This window comes from Solenopsis invicta, chromosome 5 (assembly GCF_016802725.1).
Source record: "Solenopsis invicta isolate M01_SB chromosome 5, UNIL_Sinv_3.0, whole genome shotgun sequence".
Classification (NCBI taxonomy): domain Eukaryota; kingdom Metazoa; phylum Arthropoda; class Insecta; order Hymenoptera; family Formicidae; genus Solenopsis; species Solenopsis invicta.
Genome location: NC_052668.1, coordinates 2043772 through 2066429, shown reverse-complemented (window position 1 = coordinate 2066429; position 22658 = coordinate 2043772). Strand labels below are relative to the sequence as shown.

General features: G+C 32.5%; 1 protein-coding gene across 4 annotated transcripts in view; it reads right to left on the bottom strand.

The window, feature by feature from the left end:
- Window positions 1-22658, bottom strand: part of LOC105204960 (DNA topoisomerase 3-beta-1) — a 67170-nt gene that overhangs the window by 40537 nt on the left and 3975 nt on the right. For 3 of the 4 annotated variants that reach the window (XM_039449050.1, XM_039449048.1, XM_011174243.3), the window contains 5 exons: window positions 20724-20866; window positions 8860-9054; window positions 6562-6729; window positions 6363-6491; window positions 2320-2438 (listed from right to left, as the gene is read on the bottom strand). In XM_039449050.1, coding sequence (XP_039304984.1) covers window positions 2320-2438; window positions 6363-6491; window positions 6562-6729; window positions 8860-9054; window positions 20724-20866 — 754 coding nt within the window. Of the gene's footprint in view, window positions 1-2319; window positions 2439-6362; window positions 6492-6561; window positions 6730-8859; window positions 9055-9745; window positions 10219-20723; window positions 20867-22658 lie in introns of those variants that run through there. The other variant, XM_039449049.1, reaches the window with a different exon arrangement.

Here is a 22658-nt window from a genome sequence, read left to right as displayed (position 1 = left end):
ATTTTGTTATTATGTGTTTTGTTGTGAAAATATGACTTGTCTCGTATTTATCAAATTCGTAAAAATGGAGTAGTTTCTTTGAATTTTATACATAAAAGTACATTTTTCACTACTTTCAATAGCTATCTGTGTATTTTTCTGTCTGAATAGGCGTCACTTTACGTGCTTTTTACGACTATTTACTGACTGCTAGGCAAAAAAAAGATTGTCGTAACCAATCTTTAAAAGTGTTTTAAAGCCATCTGATTAGTCAGTTTTATCCAAATTAACTTTATTTGCAAATGGCATGTTTGACAAAATTATGTGACCGTGTATTTTCCTGTTTCAATAGCTTCACTTTACATGCTTTTTACGACTATTTACTGACTGTTAAGCAGAAAAAGGATAGTCGTGACCGATATTTAGAAGTGTTTTAAAGCCATATGCTTCGTCTGTTTTATCAAAATTGGTTTTATTTACAAATGGCATGTTTGACAATATTACGTGTTATTTCACGCAATTTCTCGCTTCTGACATCACGACTTCAATATGGCTGCAGCAAGTACTCAGGAGCTTTAAGAATACTTTCTAATAATCACTAGTAATGCGTTACTTCCCAGCCGTAATCATATTTTATGTAAACTAATTTTTTTACCCATTTAGTGTAAACGGTGTCGGGCATATTTTTCATTTAAAAAATGAAAAATGCACCTTACCAGGTTTTCACAGGCATTTTCCTCTATCCTTTCAAAAGGATGAACAAAATTTTTCAGGAGAACGGCTTTTGAAATTTGAAAGGAGGATATTAAAAAAGCATCAATTTTGGTCTCCAAGACATACCTAAGTAGATCTTAAAAAATTATTTGGATCCTCAAATAACAAGAAAACACAATTTGTCCGAAAATTGGTTGAAATATTGCAAGAATGACTTAAATAAAGTAAAAAATGACATTAATCAAATGGTTAATAATTAAAAAACTATGATTTTTACTAAAATTATTGGTACTTACTGTATGAAAAGGTCGCAAACTACTTTAGCACTATTCAGGATACATCACATAGAGATATGGTCCGCTTAGCATCCTTTAACAGAGATCAGGACTCCACAGTTTGTCACTTCTGTGGTATTTTGTAACTCCAAACCCTCTCTGCCGTGTATGCGTGTGTGTGCAAATGTATAATAAAAATAAGCAAATTCACACTTCGTTTGCACTTTCAGAATCTGAAGATAATGATTCTTCATTAAAGTAATTATTGTAATCATTTTGTATATTTACTTGTCGATAAAAGATGGAATTGATGTTATTATTGGACATATTTATAAATGCAAGATGGATCAACGATTGTTGGATACTGTTCTCAACACTTGTATGGTTTTTTGATAAAACTCGATTTCAAAAAAAAACAACTCAATGTTTAATGAAGAATCATTATCGACAGATTTTGACAGTGCAAATAAGGTATGAATTCATTTATTTTTATGTTATATATTTGCACACACATACATACGACAGAGAGGGTTTGAAGTCACAAAAAACAACAGATATGACAAACTATGAGACTCGATCTCTGTAAAGCGATCCTATGTGGACTCTGTATACTTCCACGTAGTGCATTCTGGATAGTGCGCTAAAGTAGTCCGTAATCTTTACATGCAGTATGTACTCACAATTTTAGCTAAAATCAGAGTTTTCCAATTATTAATTGTACATACGATGCGACTAATAGGCGGATGCCGATAGCACACGGGACCAATAACACCATCACTCACAGCGGCCAATGCCTAGAGTTTTTCCGTTGGTTGGGTTAGATAAGTCAAGATGATTGGTTGGTGGGCTATCGCACCGTGCGCTATCGGATTCCGTCGGCGGCTAATATTATTTTTTACTATATTTAAGCTATTTTTGCAAAATTCCCATTATTTCTCGGACCAATGATTGTTTGTTTTCTTGTCATTTGAGGATCCAGACAATGATTCTTTAATGTCTATTTGAGTGTACCTAGCAAAATTGACACTTTTTAACAACCTCTTTTTTGAATAACCCTCGTTTACACGGTAAGGGTCAATAATTAAAAAATTATAATAATACGTATTATGTACCTTGTAATCGTAAATAATAAAGTATAATATTGAAATGAATAATAAAAAATAATTAATTTATATTTTACATTAAAATTTCTAATTATTTTTTTTTTAATAAATGTAAGGTTACATAGGTACTAAAAGTGTGTGCACGTACTGTGCATTGCGTTCCATTTAATTAGCAAACTCTATTTAAGTATGTTAATTCATATCGATATGTGTCTCCTAAAACGGAAGTAGTTTAAGATACAACTCACGTTGCTTGATCGTGCTCTTTAACATGGCTTAAAAACATATTTGCAACTTCTTTGTCGAAAGAACGTACTCGACCCCAACTTAATACGATATCTTGACCATCGGAAGACTTGACAGTTACCTTAAAAATAGAAAAAAGTAATATTATTTATTGTTATACAAATAATCTAAATAGAAAATATAAAAATCTCAAATTAAAATGTTTTGTAGGCATACATTTCAGAATACAATATATTGTTATCAAGGCTGGGTAAATTAATTTTTTAAAGTATTAATTTAAGTTAAAGTTAATATTCAATATTCAGGTAGAAAGGCTTGCGCCAAGCTAGTTATTAGTGTTATCAATTCACCGTAGAATCAAAGATTGGGGTATAAACGAGGTAATAATGAAATTTCAAAATTGAGCTTTATATAAGTATGTCTTGAAAACTATACAAGACGATTAATTTATAAGAAAAAGTTTGTCAGTACCTTTGCCTCTGTAACATGTGTCAAGATCAAGATCTTTGGCATGGTGCCCCTTAATATACATAATTACCAAATTAATTATTTGGAATAACGAAATAAATCAATAAAATAAATCAATAAAAATTTTTTCATATTTATTATTGTAATTTCATATTAATATAGGTTTATACTTAAGTAGGCGATCAAAAGTTACCTAAGTAGGTAGGTAAAGTACTAACATGTTTTAAATGTCAAAGAAATATTACATTTCATTACAATATTATTATACTTAAATTTATTTCAGTTAAAGCCTTAGAAAATAAAAGAATATAAAAAATGAGCTTTAACACTTGTGAATAATATTTTTTTCTTCAGAACAAGGTTTCTAATCCTGTATTCTTGTTTCTTTGTTTCCTAGGATGTTGTGTGCATGGTCATCTCACCTATTTATTTAAAGGTTAAATTGATAACACTAATATCTAGCTTCATCTATAGCTCTTTACCTGAACATTGGATTTTTAATCTTATAAGCTCATGATATTTATTAATTTTCAAAGTTAATAGTTTATACAATTAATTTATTTACGTTAAAAATTGCATGTAACAAAAAAGTAACTCTGTTAAGTATTAAGGTTAAATTAAAGTAAAATCTACTTTAAAAAAATATTATTTATATTAAATTAGAATATTATAATTTCCTAAAACTAGATTACTATAAATAGTAAAATAATTACAATATTACCGTCAAATAAATTTAACATATTATTTTTTAATTCTAAATTTATATGAAATAACAAAAAAATATTTTTTATATGAAAATATATTATCTATGCGTAAATTCCTGGAGTGCTGGAGTGACGAACTCAATCGACGTCGGTACTACAAAATTTTCTTCGACGGAGAGTCAAGCGACTCGCGGTCGCGCGCGGGATGAAAGATAAAGCCAGAAGAATAGCCCTAAGACCAGGTAAACAACTAGCGCTCTTTGTCAAGCGCACTCATGAATACATTATCTGTCCTCTTCGATTTCAGCTTCATCTAATGCACGATCTCTCAACCATCACGTCACACAATTACTGCTCTGTTACTCTTCAAACTGATTGTGCACGTCATTTACACATAAAATTTTCAAACCATTATTTCTCTTACACTAAAGCTTATAGGCTTATTCTGAAAGCACAGTATGTTGTAATTCCGAGTTCACGCCATGCTTATTTTAAACGTACAAAGTCTCAAATTTCTTTAAGCGCCGCCGCTTCGACAATCGAGGTTTCTTCTTATCTGAACCGTCCGTCCGTTAAGAAGTGGTACTCCTTCCGCTCCAAACCGAAAGCGCCTTGGGTTCTACTGAGAAATCTCGGCGACAAGCATTCTATCCGCCTCCGATTCTACGGGCTCAAGTGCCTTGGGCTCAACCGAGAAATGTCTCGGCGGACCGGAGACATCACGATCCGATCTCCTCTCCGTCGGCACCGACCCACGATCTGGGTTATGGAGTTCCGCGCTTCCACTAAGAGATCTTGGCGAGTCGTTGCCACCGCCGCAACAACACCGCGGTATTAACCGCTGCGCGTCGCGATCGCGTCTCGAAGTACAGCTGCACCGCGCGCGCAAATCGTATTGTCACCAGGCCCGTGCGCTCGTGGCCGTGGCCGCGGCAAGGCCGAGCCGGCTTGTAAACACGGATTCCGAGTTCGGAGAAATTCGACTCAGAATCACCTACGTGTAAATATCTCGCGAATATTCGTCCGTCCGCGCGTCGTTACCGCTTCCGTCCAAGCGTTATTTTTTCGTTTCGTTCGCCCGCGCGTAGAAATAAGTACAACGTCACGTCCGTCCGAGCGTCATCCTCATTTGTCCATTCGTGTGCCACGTCCGCAAACACTACATTGTATCTTCGTTTTCGTATATAATAAACTGAATTCTTTTTTCAACCTACAAAGTCAGTCTAGTTCTCTCGGCGACCTACCCGCGTCCTCGTCCACCGAAATAACACCACCCGTGCGCGGAAGTCAGGTCGTTACAAATGTGATAAATTCGCAGGCCATTTTTGTACTTCAATCTCATTTCTAAATCACACACCAAAAAGATGATTATGCATTGATCGAAATAAGTAAAAATCAGAAAGAGCAAGGTCCAGATTATACGTCTAGACTAAGACCGGTATTCATAGTCGATTCTTATATTTAAAACCATTTTAAGTACCATTTTAAGATGTCATCAACCAATCAGAGATCCATATTAGCATCTTAAGACATTACTTAGAACGATCTAGAAATAAGAATCGACTATGAATACCGGTCTAACTGTGCTAAGACTTCTAACTCAAGCTCCAAAGATCTTTTTTCAAATTTCTTTGTTCAGCTAGTTCAATTAGCGACTATAGTGCTCTACAACAATCATTATCAGGTTTAAGCAGCTTATAATAGAGCATATCCTGGTCCCATCAGATACAGAGGAGAATCTTATGCTTGAATGGTTGTGCTTTGATTTCGAAATCGAAGATTGTCCTGACTTTAATCATTCCTGGTTGCGTTTAGGATTGTCGTAATATATCATTTCTCATTGGCAATTACTATTTCCCACAGAAAATACTTTCTCTCTATCGAGTATGCACTGAGATGCAGGTGTTAATTGATTGCCAAAAGCTTTTTAAAATAGTGATGTGGAACCTGCTTCCCTTTCTTCTAAATCTTTTTCGATGCATGTAAACATCTAAGTACAGTGTAATTAATGACAAACTATTTTGCCAACTCTACATACAGACAATTGTGCTACATCTTCGGCTTATAACTATTCAAGTTGTCGTCTTTTATTTTCTGAGGCCGTCCGCAATGAGATTTGTTATTTACGTTGCCATTTCAAAATTATTGGAATCAAGATTGACAGGATACTTTCAGATGCTCATCATACGACTCGTAAATGTGTTTGTCTCAGCGACACTTTTTCCGCGATAAAAATATACAACATAGTGTCAGATATATATAATATTATTTTGATCCCCATTTTCATTTACATTAAAAATGTATACAAATATGAATTATGTATGTATGTACGCTCAAATATAAGTTAACTAACAGTATTAATGGTAAACTAGATTAAAAAGATTATGCATCTAGATTTCAGCGCCATCTCTAAAATGTTCCCAGAATTTATGCATCAAATATTTAAAAAAATTGCTTACCTACATTTTTAGAAAAAAAGTTAAATTAAAGTTTACGTGTTTCAAAAATAACTCGTTAAAGTTAAAAATTAATTTATTTAAAATTAATTAAGTTAACTCTTCGTAAACTAACCAAGATTGCTTAAAAATCAAACTACTTTCCTATTGTCAAATTGATTCAAATTCAAATACAAAAAAGAAAAAACATGTATCGGATCATATAATTGCATAATCATATTCCTAAATGTTATCAAAATTTTCTCAGATTTTTTATAACTCGAAAATTTTTTGAAAAATACAGCTGTTTATTAGTGATTCAACTAATCTAATTAAGGAGTGAAAAACGGATTGGTAGAGTTAAGTTAAAAGTTATTAACTTTTTCACTTTAACTGTTAACTTTTTAATTATTACCCAACTATAGTAGATATACATACTTGCAATACCCAATATGGATCTGGTTTAAAGGTTTGAATTTCATCGTGTCTCTGTACACAGAATCCTAACGTAGGCGTTTGACATGGACCATAAGAAATAAGAGATACATCTAAATCTCCATATTTGCCCTAAAAGTATAATATTTATATCACTATTTAATATTTTATAAAACGCAATACAAAAATAATTGTATTATACCTGAAAAAATTTAGTTTGATATCTTGTAAATGCACAGCCTATTCGCAAATCCAGCTCCTGACGAGCATCAACGCTTTTGGCTTCATTTTCATTGGGTTTTATCAGATTGGCCAAAGCAGCTTTTATATCTTTTTCAGTAATGGCAGAAAATCGCGCTCGCCATATATCCTGTCAAAAAAAAGCTATATAATAAAAAATATGTTTAACATTTATATACATTAAAACAACATTTCTGAAATAATTTTCAAAACTTTTACAAGTATAAAAAAATGCTTTAATGACTTTTACTCTTTAACATTTCTAGAAAGTATATGTTTAGTTATTCATTTAAAAAAATTAGATATAAAAAATTATATATTGCAATTAATTGAGAAAATGGCTAAAATAAAGGCACAATTCTACTTAGAATGAGCTTTTTCTGTAAATGAACAAAGAATTCATGTTGTTTATATTGCTTAAATATGAACATGTTTCGATTGCTTTGTGATAGTGAAAATGATATGATCTAAGCAAAACAGGACTAAGGTGGATTAATTGTTGATTCACATTAATTAAAGTAACAAAGATTGTATTGTGGTTGTAAAGAACGTCTTGTCATTCAGTAATCGACAAATACTGCCTTTTCCATAAACAATGATACATTGTGTAATGATTTAAAATTATTAATGAGTTTTTTACCAGAAACTGAGCAAAAATAGTACGACGATAATTTTCTGTACAAGATATTTGCATTAAAAAATTTTCTTATGAAAGTTTATCAGACGATGACTAAATATATTTCAATGTATTTTATTTTAGATTTATAACTTTATAAATGTAAATTTTTTGTTTTTGTCCATTTATTTCTATTATCTTTTGAAGAAATTTTAAACTTACATTATTTATCTGATTTTAGTAATTAATACTTCAGGTAAGTAATTAATCATTAATTAAATACTGCCAATATTAAATTTCTCTAAAGAGAATAAAATGCTTGTAAATAAAATATGCTGCATTAAAGATCAGTTATATTGAATATTAGTTTACTATTAGCGTTTTCGAGTGCAGCGGGTTCTATGGCGGATTAATGACGTCATTAATCTAACTTGAATTAGGTTAAAGCCTACTGTATTCAAATACGATAAATATATTCGCCTAATTGTAAGTGGCATTCAAAACAAACTTTGTTTCAAAGCAAACTATGAGAGTTGATTATTTATTTTCTTGAATATTCTGTGGACAAAACTGTCAAAGTGTATTACATATGTCGTCAGATAGGTATTAATTAGACAGGTAGCAATTGTCTAGGCAAATAGTTATTTTAAGAAAATAACTTTTGACTAGACAAATGTTATCTGTTTGCTTGACGATGTACACACAATTTGATTTTGTCCTACACATTTTTTTAAAAACAGATGAGCAATTAATTACAACATTTATATACATTTTTCTAAAATAAACAATCATATACATTGTATACATATACTTTCTAAACATGTTAAAGTATATGTAAAAGTCATCAAAGAATTTTTGCCTGATCAAATGATTTTTATTTATTTTGGTTCAAATGGTATTTTCCTAGACTATTTGACTAAACTGCTGTTAAGCAAACGGTATTCCGTAAAACATTCATTAAACAATAATTGTAAAAAGTAATTATTACCTTTTACAATTACTTTCTTGCCAATTTTTACCTTCACGTTTATAATTATTTTCGCAATTCCTTTTTTGACCGGTTTTTTATTGCAAAACACATTTAGATGAAGGATTCTCATCCTCCCTACAAAAGATAGGAACCCAAAAGATATAATCCGGCTCAAAAAAAAAATAATTAAACTCAAACCAAATTTTTGATCCAAAATAACAATAATCTGCTCAATATTAATATTATCAATCACAACAAAAATTTGATATAAGTTTGGTTATATTTTTTAGAGGACGAGAATCCTTCATCGTCCGTATATAGTTTACAATACAAAGCGAGATTATAATTTTCTCACTATATAAAAACAAAAATAATAAACATTTTGTTAAGAAAATGATAAACCCACGTGGAATCTCACTTCGTGTTGTAACAAGCAATCGGACAAATGCTATTTGTCTAGGAAAATAGCATTTGAACGCAAATAAACGGATGGAAGCCATTTGACCAAATAGATAGCATTTGTTTCAAAAGCTATTTTCCATCGTAGGTAAATAGATATTTTGTAAAAATAATTATTTGCCTATAACATATATACTGTTATATCAACCATAATCTATTTTATAAAAAAATTTGATAGTTTTAATGTCTACAAGCACAATATAGAAGTAACTTACATTTATATGTAATTTCCTGTGCATTCCCTGCTGCACCGCATTGATAACTTCAAAACAAATATTTTCACCCTCTTTGTCACAATCTAACCATAATACTAAATAATCGCAATGCGCTCCTTCTTTGGCCAAAAAATATGGTATTTTTAATTTTGGTACCGCTTCCTTTTTCTCAGTTGAACAGGAGAATAATTCTGCCTAGAGAAAATACAAAAAAAGTCTGGTCTACGACCATTCTACACAAAATAAAAAAATAAATTCTAATAAAAATATTTTACTAAAATTGTAATGAATAACATTGATATATTATTGAATCACATATGAAAATCTCAACCCATTTCCAGTATCATTTCATTAAGATTATATAAGAATTCAATATAAAACGTTAAGAAAATTTAAAATAAAAATCAGTGAATGCAAAGAATTTAATGAAATTATTTGGCAGAATTTATTAAAATTCAGTATCGTAGACATATAAACAGATTAAAATGAAAGTTGTCCAGTAAGTATCCAGTAAGCTATTGTAAGTCTTAAAATTATAAAAAAATTTATAACAATGCTTTTTTAAGAAATTAAAAAATCCTAAATAATTTGAACTTAAACATTTGTAATTACAATAACTTATAAACTTAATCGTCAATTACATTTATTTCTACATTTCTACATTAATGTAGAAATTTTAGATAAAGAACTATCCTTTAAAAAAAAAAAATCAATATCTGAAATGTTATACATAAAAAGACAACAAAAAGGACTCAACAAACAAAGTGATACCAAACTGGTTTCTGACGCGTATCTTCCTATTCTCGATCCTATTTCCCCTCTTTAACGTCTGATCATTCCCCCCCCCTTTCCTATTCATATCGTTCTGTTTCGACAATTCTCTTACCTTATTATTCGTTTCACAACACTCTGTGATGTATATTCGTACTAGCATCATATAGTTTTCGGAACTCATAGGTATATAATCTATATTATTCTTTTCATGTTATCTATTCCATTTTACAATTTTATTATTGGACTTGTACAGCTTTCAATTTATTATTTTTTGTTGTTATATTTTGACTTTAAGTTAGTTTTTTCCTTCTTACAATTTTATTATCTTTGACTTGTACAACTCTCAATCTATTCGGTAGGACGGCCGTGTGCGTGCAGGGAGCGATGGCGGTCTGGAGGCCGCGGAACGCATCAAGTACCTCGACCAAAATCCCGAGACGGCGATTCCGTTGTCTTGCGTTCTACGGAGGAGCAGAGATGCCCGCCGCTCGGAAGCTGATCGAGAGCCTTCCTCTCGCCAAGAACCTTGACGAGAGTCGGGTGCTCGCGCTCGCGAGGATGCGGGAGAGAAAGGAGCTAGACGGAAAAGGCGAAGTACCTTTGCCTTGACCAAGAACCTTCGACCACTTTGTTTTCAGGCGCAGCGGATCAGGCGGTGATGCTGGCTGACGGGAAAAAGGCGGCTTTATCGGAGCACGCGGCCCTATTTATATCCGGCAACTCCGTTTGCCTCCGTTATTTTCGGCGCTTGACGGTGGAGTCGCCGAAGTGGGACAAACGTGCGTTCTTTTGTGTGCGCGTGCGCGCCGACTTGGCGCGTGCGATGGCTTGGCACGGTTTTGCCACGCGTAGTCTGCGGTGTTTTAAAATTGGGCGCGCAAGGCGCCCCCGGTTATAGCCCGGCGGCCAGGGATGGCAGGAAAAGTCCAGTAAGTGGAAAAAACCATGCTAAATTCCGGATTTTACCGTCCCGGACTTTATCCCATAAATTGGCAAGAACTAAAAAAGTGACTATTAAATAAAATATATTTATATGCAAAAGAAATATTTTTGCTGTAATCTTATAATGAATCTTATATATATACCTATAATCTTATATATATTAATGAATTTTATATAAACCAATAAAATCTTTCTAAATTAATATATGTAATTAAATGCAAAATAGTATTATATGTAATAGTAAATAATAGTATTAATTAATAGTAATAATAGTAATAGTAGAAATAATTAAATAGTAAAATTTTATGTTTACCAATGTTTACCAATCATTGACGTCTTTGCGTTCGCCATTTAACATTTTATAACAAAAACCTAATTTATTTGTTACGTCGATTCCTAATCTATTATGAATTTTGTTTTGGATGAAACTTAGATTGGAGAATACTCTCTCTATTGACGCTGAACTCGCTGGACAATTATGTAAATGCATGACAAAATTAACAAAATCTTCGGGCAAATTATATTTAAAATAAAAAAAATTATATTAAATTATATTAAAATTATATTTAATTATATTTAACTATATTAAATTATATTTATTATTATTTTTGCCAATTTTTTCCGGAAAATACCATTTTTTCCCGGAAAATACCGAGTTTTTGCCACTGGCATGGACTTTATCAAAAAAATGTGGAATTTTGCCAACCCTGCCGGCGGCTCTTTTCCGGTTGTTGGCGACCGGGGACGATGCATATTCTTTTTGGGAGTGCATCGTTACAAGGGTACACAGGTCTACAAAATTAAGGAGGTTTTGTGCTTTGAACTTTGAATGACGTTTCTATAGAATTTTAATGCGCTAAAAACGTCTACGTTATCTGTTTTTTTCCATCACCCTGCCTTTTTTAAATAATCGCAAAAAAAGAACTTTTTTCGAACTTAATTTTTTTATGAATTTTTTCTGACTAAAGAAAAAATGCTAGCGCGGTTAACTTTACGGTATTTTACGCAGAAATGTTCCTACAATATAGAAAATATTTTTTCGCAACTTATAAAAATGTTTTATGCAAGCAAAAAACTTTGATCGTAAAAATCGTCAAAAATGATAAATTTTGAAATATAAAACCAAGTAATTCAAAAGAAAAAAATCTTAAAAAATATTTGATTATTTAGGCTTATATCTGTATGATTCTAGTTTAAATCTTTCTTTGAAAAATTAATTTCCGACCATTTGTTAAAAAGTTATTGAATTTAAACCATAAATGCATCCCTCGCACGGCGTCACCTACAGTCGAAATTTAGGGGAGGACTTGTGTTTTGAAGGATGTTTCTATAAGATTTCGATCCACTGAAAACGACTACGTAGTCCGTTTTTTGTCATCACCCTCCATTTTTTAAATAATCGCAAAAACAAACACCGTAGGTAACGTCGCGCGCGGGATGCATTTATGATTTAAATTCAATAACTTTTAACAAATAGTCAAAAATTAATTTTTCAAAAAAAAAAAATTTAAACTAGAAACATACAGCTAATTTGCCCAAATTGTCAAATATTTTTTAAGATTATTTGTTTTTTAATTATTTGATTTTATATTTCAAAATGTATCATTTTTTACATAATTTTTCATAATTTTTTCAAAGTTTTTTGTTTACAGTTTGCATAAAACATTTTTATAAGTTGCAATAAAATATTTTCTGTATTGTGGGAATATTTCTGCGTATAATGCCGTAAAACTGACTTCGCTATCATTTTTTCTTTATCCAGAAAAAATTCATAAAAAAGTCAAGTTCGAAAAAAGTTGTTTTTGAAATTATTTAAAAAATGGAGGGTGATGGAAAAAACGCACAACGTAGTCGTTTCCAGCGCATCAAAATCCTATAGAAACGTCATTCAAAGTTCAAAACACAAGACCACCCCTAATTTTGTAGACCTATGTTATTGAATGTTACCCACGAGCCAACAAAGTAGACAGCTGCGTTATAGAGTTAAATCATAATTTACATCTTTTTGTGATTTCCTTACAATTTTATCTCATTTTTTCACTTTTGACATTAGTATTAAATCATAGTAGTTTCCTTGTAAATACATGTGTTTCGGAAACAAAATTTAATAGACTAAGAATATTATTTAAGGTTCTTTAAGTAAGAACGATTATTTCTACTTTTGTAAACAGTGTTTGAAAAATTATTGATCTCATTTTGATTAGACGAGAAGAGACAAGACGGAATAGAAGAAAGTAGAGTAACTGTGCAGTGAGGTTATACACTTGTGATCTATGCCTGATAATCGCACCTATAATTTTAATATTATCATAGTATAGATATAATAGTAGCGATACTTGCCATGCAATTCAATTTTCATTGAATAACCGTAGCCGCCATGTTCCTAGCCGAAAAACGCAGTAATGTAACCTTTAGATTACAGTGGTAAAGTAATGTCACAGACTTTACATTACGGACAGTTGTAAAAATTGACATTATAATAATTAATGAAATGCAAGGACATATTGTGGTGCTACAAATTGTTCTAATAATTCTTAGAATTTACTTTGAAAGATTCACGATATGCGGAAGGTTAAATATCTTTTTATATTGTAAAAACAACAAAAACTAAATGTATTTTATATATTATTCTTTACATCGGAATTAGGTATTAGTGTTATTCACAGAATGACAATGAATATTCTGATTTCATTGTCACAACTAAATCAATTAATTAATAATATATGTACTGTTTTTCAGTAATAGTGATTTTAGTATAACAATTTGATAAATAAATATAAAATTTAAGAAATTAATATTGTTATTGATTTCTTTAGTTTTTCTAAATGAGTTAACAAAGTCCTACTCTTTTATTCAAAATCTTTAATAAACGTTCCAAATTTCCTTCACAAAAGTGAGATTTATATATAATAAAGACCTTGATTGAACTGTTAATTATAATTCAACCTTTTATACACAGTCATTCAAATAATATTACACTTACATTATATTAATGTTATGTTGGAATATGATATTAAAATTACCTTTAATAGTATTAATATAATTTTGTTACCATCTGATTCTTAATATATATGTTATTCTTATATCTTATACGTTATATAAATATAAAAGATAAATTTTTATAAATGTTAATAACATTTACAACAAAAAATATTTTACTCAAAATTAAAAGAAAGTCCAATCAATTATGTATAATCAGTAAACACAGATATTCAGTAGTCTATTTCGATTTAAATATCGCGGAATTGATGTCGCCATTTTAAGATCAGAATGTAGCGGCTAGTCTCAAGGTCATGAAATTTGACTACGTAAAGATCAAAGGTACACCCAAGGACTTTGATTCTGTCCATGGGAAAATTTTCCAAACTGAGAAGACGCTATCTTTCTACATACTTACAGTTCATGATTAACGTAACAACAAATAAGCTCTAGTCGTTTCATTAATCATGAACTGCGAGTAGGTAGAAAGTGGTGACTTCTCAATTTGAAAAATTTCCCCATGGACAGAATCAAAGTCCTTGAGTGTACACAAGTGGTCATTAATGCCTTCCTTAAGGAGGTTAGACGCGTTCCAGACACACGCATCGCGTCTAGGTGTTCATCACACATGATTGTTAAATCTGACTTGCCAGATTTGTCAGATTTAACAATCATGCGTAATAAACACCTAGATGCGATGCATGTGTCTGGAACGCGCCTAATCTCTAGGGGTGTACATACCACGGAGTGTCGCTAGCTATTATATCTATATTATGATATTATTCTACTAACAAGGAAATGCCGCAAACTGTAAAATACGAAATGTGATGAGCCATGGTTTATTCGAAAAGGGGTGGGGTCAAGAGTATAAAAAGTGTCAGAGCATTTGAGTGCATGGGCCATTGTTTCATAGAAATTTGCATGTGAAGTTTTTTACCGCTGCGCGGTACGTTAAATACATACTATTGTGCGGTAGGTTAAAGCGTGAAGCGCGGTGGCTGAGGAGACTCGGTACACCCAAGGACTTTGATTCTGTCCATGGGGAAATTTTTCATACTGAGAAGTCGTTATCTTTCTACATACTTACAGTTCATGATTAACGTAACGACCAATAAGCTCTAGTCGTTTCAGTAATCATGAACTGCAAGTATGTAGAAAGTGGTGACTTCTCAGTTTGGAAAATTTCCCCATGGACAGAATCAAAGTCCTTGGGTGTACATATTCATGTGGTAACAAATTACTAGCGATTCAGTGTCAATAGGCATTCAATTCAGTAAATTATTAGTTAATAGTTACAGAGTAATAAGTATTATTTTTAATAGAAATTGAAAAGTGAAGAAAAATGAAAGTGACAATACATTCGAACAAGATGTATTCCACTGAATGCGCAAATATTTTCGGAACAGCAGTAACAAGAGCAATAAAAAAACGACAAATAGTGATTGCAACTGCTATATTGGAATTGCAAAAAACGCAAAGAAACGGAATTACAAAAAAAAGCAGTATTGGGTAACTCCATACTATGTATGTGAAGTTAGCATATCAATTGTCAGCATATCAAAAAAAAAGTGGAGTTCTCTTTGCATACAACCGAGTTCTATAGTTCCTGATAAGTTATAACAATAGTTCTGGTCATTTAGCATAAATAAACGGAAGTTGAGTAATGATATGCTAACTTCGCGCGAAGTCAGCATATCATATTATAATATTTTCAAAATTTAAACCAATGAATTTTATAGTTTTTGACGAGTTCTATAGTTCTAAAACATAGTTCTGACCATTAACTATCTCTAAATAATTAATAACAATTATTATCAGCATATCGCCCGTGCTAGAGTGATATGCTATGCTCCTGCGACAAGTTCTCCCTTCGTTCGAGATTTTAAACATTAGTTCTAAATCCCCTGACGATAGTTCCGTACAGTTCTGACAATTAACAATCTCCAAATAATTATTAATAATTATTATCAGCATATCGCTCGTGCTAAAGTGATATGCTATGCAGAAGCGACAAGTTCTCGGCTCGTTCGAGATTTTAAACAATAGTTCTAAATCCCCCGACGATAGTTCCGTACAGTTCTGACAATTAACAATCTCCAAATAATTATTATCAGCATATCGCCCGTGCTAGAGTGATATGCTATGCTCCTGCGACAAGTTCTCGGCTCGTTCAAGATTTTAAACATTAGTTCTAAATCCCCTGACGATAGTTCCGTACAGTTCTGACAATTAACAATCTCCAAATAATTATTAATAATTATTAATAAATCCCCTGACGATAGTTCCGTACAGTTCTGACAATTAACAATCTCCAAATAATTATTAATAATTATTAATAATTATTTGGAGATTGTTAATTGTCAGAACTGTACGGAACTATCGTCAGGGGATTTAGAACTATTGTTTAAAATCTCGAACGAAGGGAGAACTTGTCGCAGGAGCATAGCATATCACTCTAGCACGGGCGATATGCTGATAATAATTATTAATAATTATTTGGAGATTGTTAATTGTCAGAACTGTACGGAACTATCGTCAGGGGATTTAGAACTATTGTTTAAAATCTCGAACGAAGGGAGAACTTGTCGCAGGAGCATAGCATATCACTCTAGCACGGGCGATATGCTGATAATAATTGTTATTAATTATTTAGAGATAGTTAATGGTCAGAACTATGTTTTAGAACTATAGAACTCGTCAAAAACTATAAAATTCATTGGTTTAAATTTTGAAAATATTATATGATATGCTGACTTCGCGCGAAGTTAGCGTATCATTACTCAACTTCCGTTTATTTATGCTAAATGACCAGAACTATTGTTATAACTTATCAGGAACTATAGAACTCGGTTGTATGCAAAGAGAACTCCACTTTTTTTTTGATATGCTGACAATTGATATGCTAACTTCACATACATCTCCATACTTTAGTGAAATTCATACTGCTATCAATTTGATATTCACGAATGTGTTCATTTGTCGCTGAAGTTCAAACAAGTTGAACTTCCGACGATTTATCAACAGGTTCGACACAAGTATGTATAGAAGAGAAAAATCAAGGTAGAGGAGGAAAGTCGAGCTAGTGATTTATCGCTGCATGAATTCGTTTTAGGCGCACGCTTTCTATTTTGTCCTCGGCAGCCACGTGAAGAGAGGTGTTCAAAAATTCCTCGCAATGCCAATTTTTTTTCAATAATAGCTACATTTGTTAATTGTAAATAATTTTTATTGTTGTTAGCAAGATATTAATCGTTATATATTATTCGTTACATGAAACAAAATGTAATAATCAGAAAGTTTGCATATTTATTCAAGTTTACTTATTTATTTTTATTTATTATATAATTCTGACATTGCTGTATAATGTTGTGGGTAAAAATTTACGTAAAAGCATTGGAAATATTTGTATATATATATCGTTTCGAGACATGAGACCCAAATAAAATGAATCTTTCATATCTGCGTTAGAAAAGATTCTGGATTAGGTATCTGTTCTTATTTCAACACATGCGCAAAGATCACAACTTGAAAAATCCATTAGAACTACATAGCATAAAAAAAAAAAAAAATAAATATCGAAATTTTCAGTAATGTGAATCAATTATGTTTTCCTGTAAACATACATAATATTAAATGTTCTTATAAAACACATTATTCTTTTATACAATGTTCATGGTGTACAGTCAATTTGTGTTTCCAATACTTTTACGTAAATTTTCACCCACAACATTGTACAGCAATGTCAGAATTGTATAATGAATAAAAATAAATAAACTTGAATAAATATATATAACTTTCTGATTATTGCATTTTGTTACATGTAACGAATAATATATAACGATTAACATCTTGCTAAAAATAATAGAAATTATTTATAATTGATAAATGTAGCTATTATTAAAAAAAAAAAAAATGGCACTGCAAGGTTTCGAACACCTCTTTTCATACGGCCGCCGAGGACAAAATAGAAAGCGTGCGTCTTAGTCTCCTCAGCTACCGCACTTCACGCTTTAATTTACCACACAATAGTACTTAGCGTACCGCGCGGCAAATGCCTTTACATGCAAATTTCTAAACAAAACATACAAAGGCCCAAGTATTCAAACGCTCTGACACTTTTTATACCCTCGCCCCCCCTCCCCTCCCTTCGAATAAACCATGGCTCATCTTATTTCGTATTTTACAGTTCGCGACATCTCCTTGTAAGTATTTGCAGAATAACACAATCAAGATGAGGGGTATAAGTCGTCAAAAACCATTAATCCTTCTACTGTATATTTGAGACATTCGACAATAGGTCTGTTTCGAATTGTGCATCAAAGCATGAAGCATAATTTGTCTGTATTATTCATCAAATATTAAACGAAAACAAAATGCTCTATGCGTTTAATGCGCAAATTCAAAATATACCCAATGTGAAACAACCCGTGTTTCTGAGCGCAAACCAAATTGTCGATATTACCAGGGCTCAAAAAATCGCGGAAATTAGACTGAGATTTACGAATTGGATATTATAATTTATTCTCAAGTCAATACAACATTCGACGACTTGATTCTATAGATAGTTTCCGATATATTTCAGAAAAAAATATGTGCACAGATTTATAACTCTAATTTTAAAAGAATACGCGGATAATGTACGCCAATTAAACATACAAAAAACAGTTTATGGAGAAATATCATTACATCGGTTGCTCGAATATAAAATATACGGCCTCGCGGTCTTAGCATATAGCTTAGCAAAGGAGATGCTTTGGTTTGCTGTTATGCCGGTTCGGTTACATGAGAATCGGTGTGTGCTGTATTTACATTTGCGTGTTTGCTTCGTGGCGCGGTTGCGGTACGCGCAAATCGGCGAGACGCACAAACGGTGCGTAGTCAAATTCAAAGAATTCGCGGGCGCAAGACAATAGGCCTTCGGGCCTTTAAACGCGTCAGAATTTTCTCTGGCCGCCGCATTGAGAGCGCTCAGTGAAGGTAAGAGAGCGCTCTCCCCCCGTTGCAGTCATCGTCAGGAAGCTGATAGATAAAATCTCAAGCCAGCGATTAAAAGCGCTCAACGGAAACAAGAGAGCATTCTACCTCGGTCGGTGCTGGTCCAGAATCGGAGATGGGAGAACGAGTAGATACCAAGAACGCTCGGCTGAGGCAAGAGAGCACTCCACTCCAAATCTAGCTCTAGATCTTCTAGCTCTAGATCTGGGTCTAGAAAGAATTGAATCAGGAGAGCCATTTCTGCTGGGGACCACGTTCTTTTATACCATAATCTCGGGGTCGGGAATGTTCGGATGGAGTTCGGGTCGGCTCGTAGTTCAACATCCCCGCCGCTCTGAGATCGGTTTGATTGCGCGCGCATGCTCCGGATTGCGCGCGGGTGCTCCGGATCACACATTCGGATCGTGTCGGCGACAGAGTAAGAGTGGTATCCAGTGGTATCGCGCATGCGCGACTTGCCGTGCGACAGCGGCGATTCACATGCGTATGACGGTTTATCGGCGCGTAAACGCTGGTTACGTTGTCCAGCGGAGTTACAGCAAACAGGGGGGACGATGCAGGGATGCATCGTTACAAATGTAACATCTTCTTAGGGTTAGGTTAGATTGTTACAAAAAACATTAATTATTATAAAATATGAAACAATATTATAAAAACTGCCATACCATCTGACAGAAGTCATTTTTTAGTTTGTATTTGTTTTTAAAATGTACCCTACAGAAATACTCCGTCTTACCTCACCCGTGGGGTAAAATAGGAAGAAATTTAAAATTTTTATTTAAATAAAGTTTATAATTTTCTGAAAATATTATTTAACGATAATTATATTGAAAGATTGATATCCAAATAATATTTAAAAAGATAATTTATTGATTATGAAAACCTATAGCTGTACCTATACCTAGCTTTTATTCATCATCAAACCTTAACTAGTCCGTCTTACCCTACCTTCTCGTATACATATATTTATTGGAATATATTTAACAATATTTCAGAAAGAGTAACACAAAATTTGGCCCATTTCTTAAACCTCAAATTTCAAATTTTTTTTCATACCAAATAGTATTATATAATGGAACATTAATCTCAGAGAAATTTTAAGATGAGCATAAGCGCGGTTCCGAAGATATAGAGGATTGAAAATGATGGTTTTTCATAACACAGGGCGCTGTTTTTAAACTTCTTTTCTGTTGTTTGAATAAAAGTTACCATTTCCCATGTATTTTTGCACGCTGAACACGAATCTGGTAAGCAAATTGCTCTATCACATCAGATTTCTTAGAAAAGTGTCAAAAATGATCATTTTTACCTCAGCATGGGGATAAAAAAAATCTTTCTATCTTTTTAAAAATCTATCACTGACATAAAAAAAAACACCCCAATCTGTGAAAAGCAAGAGAACTCACATTAAAAAAGCACATCAATCTGTGAGAAGCAAGGGAACTCACATTAAAAAAGTATCCAAATCTGTGAGAGGTAAGAACTCACATTAAAAAAGCACCCCAATCAGTAGAGGCAAGGAGACTCTCAGTAAAAAAGCATCTCAATTCGTGAAAGACGGTGTAACGTGTCACTTCAACTCCATCTATCTAGGGGAGTTTTCATACTAGACGAAAACTAAGGTCATATTTCAATCCGGGATAAAAATCCATAAGAAACAATGTTTCACTTCGTTATATACATAAGATAGATTTTTAGATAGATAGAAATAGATTTTTTTTTAACGCCATGGTAAGGTAAAAATGATCATTTTTGATACTTTTCTAAGAAATCTGACGTGATAGAGCAATTTGCTTACAAGATTCGTGTTCAACGCGCAAAAATACATAGGAAATGGTAACTTTTATTCAAACAACAGAAAAAAAGTCTAAAAACGTCGCTCTGTGTTATGAGAAACTATTACTTTCAATCCTTTATATCTCTGGAACCGCACTTATGCTCATCTTAAAATTTCTTTGAGATTAATGCTCCATTATATAGTACTATTTGGCATAAAAGAAAGTTTAAAATTCGAGGTTCAAGCAATGGGCCAAAAAACAAATCTTTTTGGTATCACTTTTTTTATTTTCTGTTTCAATGATTTCAAAGTTGTTTGCAGCACTTTCAGCGATTTATTTCCACAAAGAAAAATAATAAAAAAATTAAAAAAGATAAAAATATATAACTAATCTTACTGGATCCACTTTGTCCCAATTGTTATATTTTCCAATAAAATCCAATGTCATAACGTGTCCACATACGGAAGTCATTTTTAAATTTACAGTCTCGGATCTGAATTGACCTACCCATTCATGGACGGAACAGGAGCCGTTCAAACCTAGAAATATGTTCAGAGAAAATTCATAAAAGAGTAAAAAAGGAAAAGTGAGTGCTTTCCAATTGTAATAGTTTTAGACACTTTCATGTACATAGGTTGTGTTTAAATTATCATAATTATCAACACAATTCTACACATCTGTACTCAGCTCAAAAGCTACTAATTGGTTTGTGTTTTCTAGTGACAATTAAATAGTTACTAATCATGGCATCTATAAATAAGGTTAAAATGATAAAAATGCAGTTTTCATCATTACATAATTAAAAAGGCATGAATATAATATAAAAATAATTAATTAGTCTCAATATTGATTGTGCAAAGGAGTTGGTATTGGGTTGGCAACTAAGTAATTGCGGATTTTAAATAAGAAGGAAAATTCAAAATTTTTACTTAAAAATATAACTTTATTCAATTAGGTATTGCCCGTTTTTGTCGATGATCTTTTGCCATCTTTCAGGCAGTGTCATAATTCCATGTTCATAAAACCTCTAATTTTTGCCAGCAAAAAAGACTGATTTAAATGTGATTTTACATCATCAGCGTCATTAAAAATTTTATCATTTAAGGAGTTCTGCATGGAACGAAATAAATGATAATCTGAAGGCGCAAGGTCAGGGCTATATAGTGGGTGTGACAACACATCCCAACCTAGTTCCAATAATTTTTGGCAAGTGACCAAAAATGGGACTTTGCATTATCATGCTGGAAAACAACACCCTTACAATTTGCCAATTCTAGCCGCTTTTCTTGAACTGCATCACTCAGTTTGGCGAGTTGTTGAACGTACACGAATTAATCGTTTCGTTTCTTGGTAAAAGTTCAAAGTGCAGAATTCCTTTATAATCCCACCAAACTGACAGCATAATCTTTTCTTGGTAAATCTCAGCTTTTGATGTCGTCTAGGCTGGTTTATCTCGTATCATCCACAATCTTTTCCGATTAACATTGTTATAAACTATCCACTTTTCGTCTCCAGTTATCAGTCGTTTCAAAAATGGATCAATTTTGTTTCGTTTCAGAAGCGAATCGCAGATGCTAATGCATTGTGTCAAATGAATTTCCGTAAGCTGATGAGGAATCCGTAAATCGAGTTTCTTGACATAGTCAAGCTGTTTTAATTTTTTTTTTTGAATGCATATATGCGATACATTGAGCTTCTCTGCAAACTCACGTATGCTATAACAATCTGAATCAATAATAGCCTTGATGTGAGTCTCATCAACTTCAACTGGATGGCCAGATCGTTGCGCATTTTTCAGCAAAAAATTACCAGAACAAAATTTGGCAAACCAATTTTGAAACTGCCTTTTTTTCCAAGGCTTCATTCCCATATACGGCACGTAACTTCTTGTATGCTTGCGATGCGTTGTCTTTTCGGAAATAATACAATAAAATATGTCTAAAATGTGCGTCTTGTTCTTCCATTTTTAAATTGAGATAAAAACAAAACTAAATAACTAAATAATTAATAGGCGGAAGTCCAAACAACAAAAAAACAATATAGGTTAGGTGCTTTGAACACAATGACAAAACAAAAGAATGTGCTAAGGCCATCTATTGACAAAATCCACCATCACTTAGTTACCAACCCAATAGTTTCAATATTGTTGAGACAATAAGTTTTGACAACAATTAGCACTTCGTTGTTCGTTTTTTTTTCACTATTTTCCTGGTCTAACGGGTCACTGATAGCCGATAATATTTTTCAACTTTAAACAAATTTAATAATATTCTACATTTTTCCAACAATCCAAAATATAATTTCAATTGTTTAATCCAAAGTGTTTTTCAC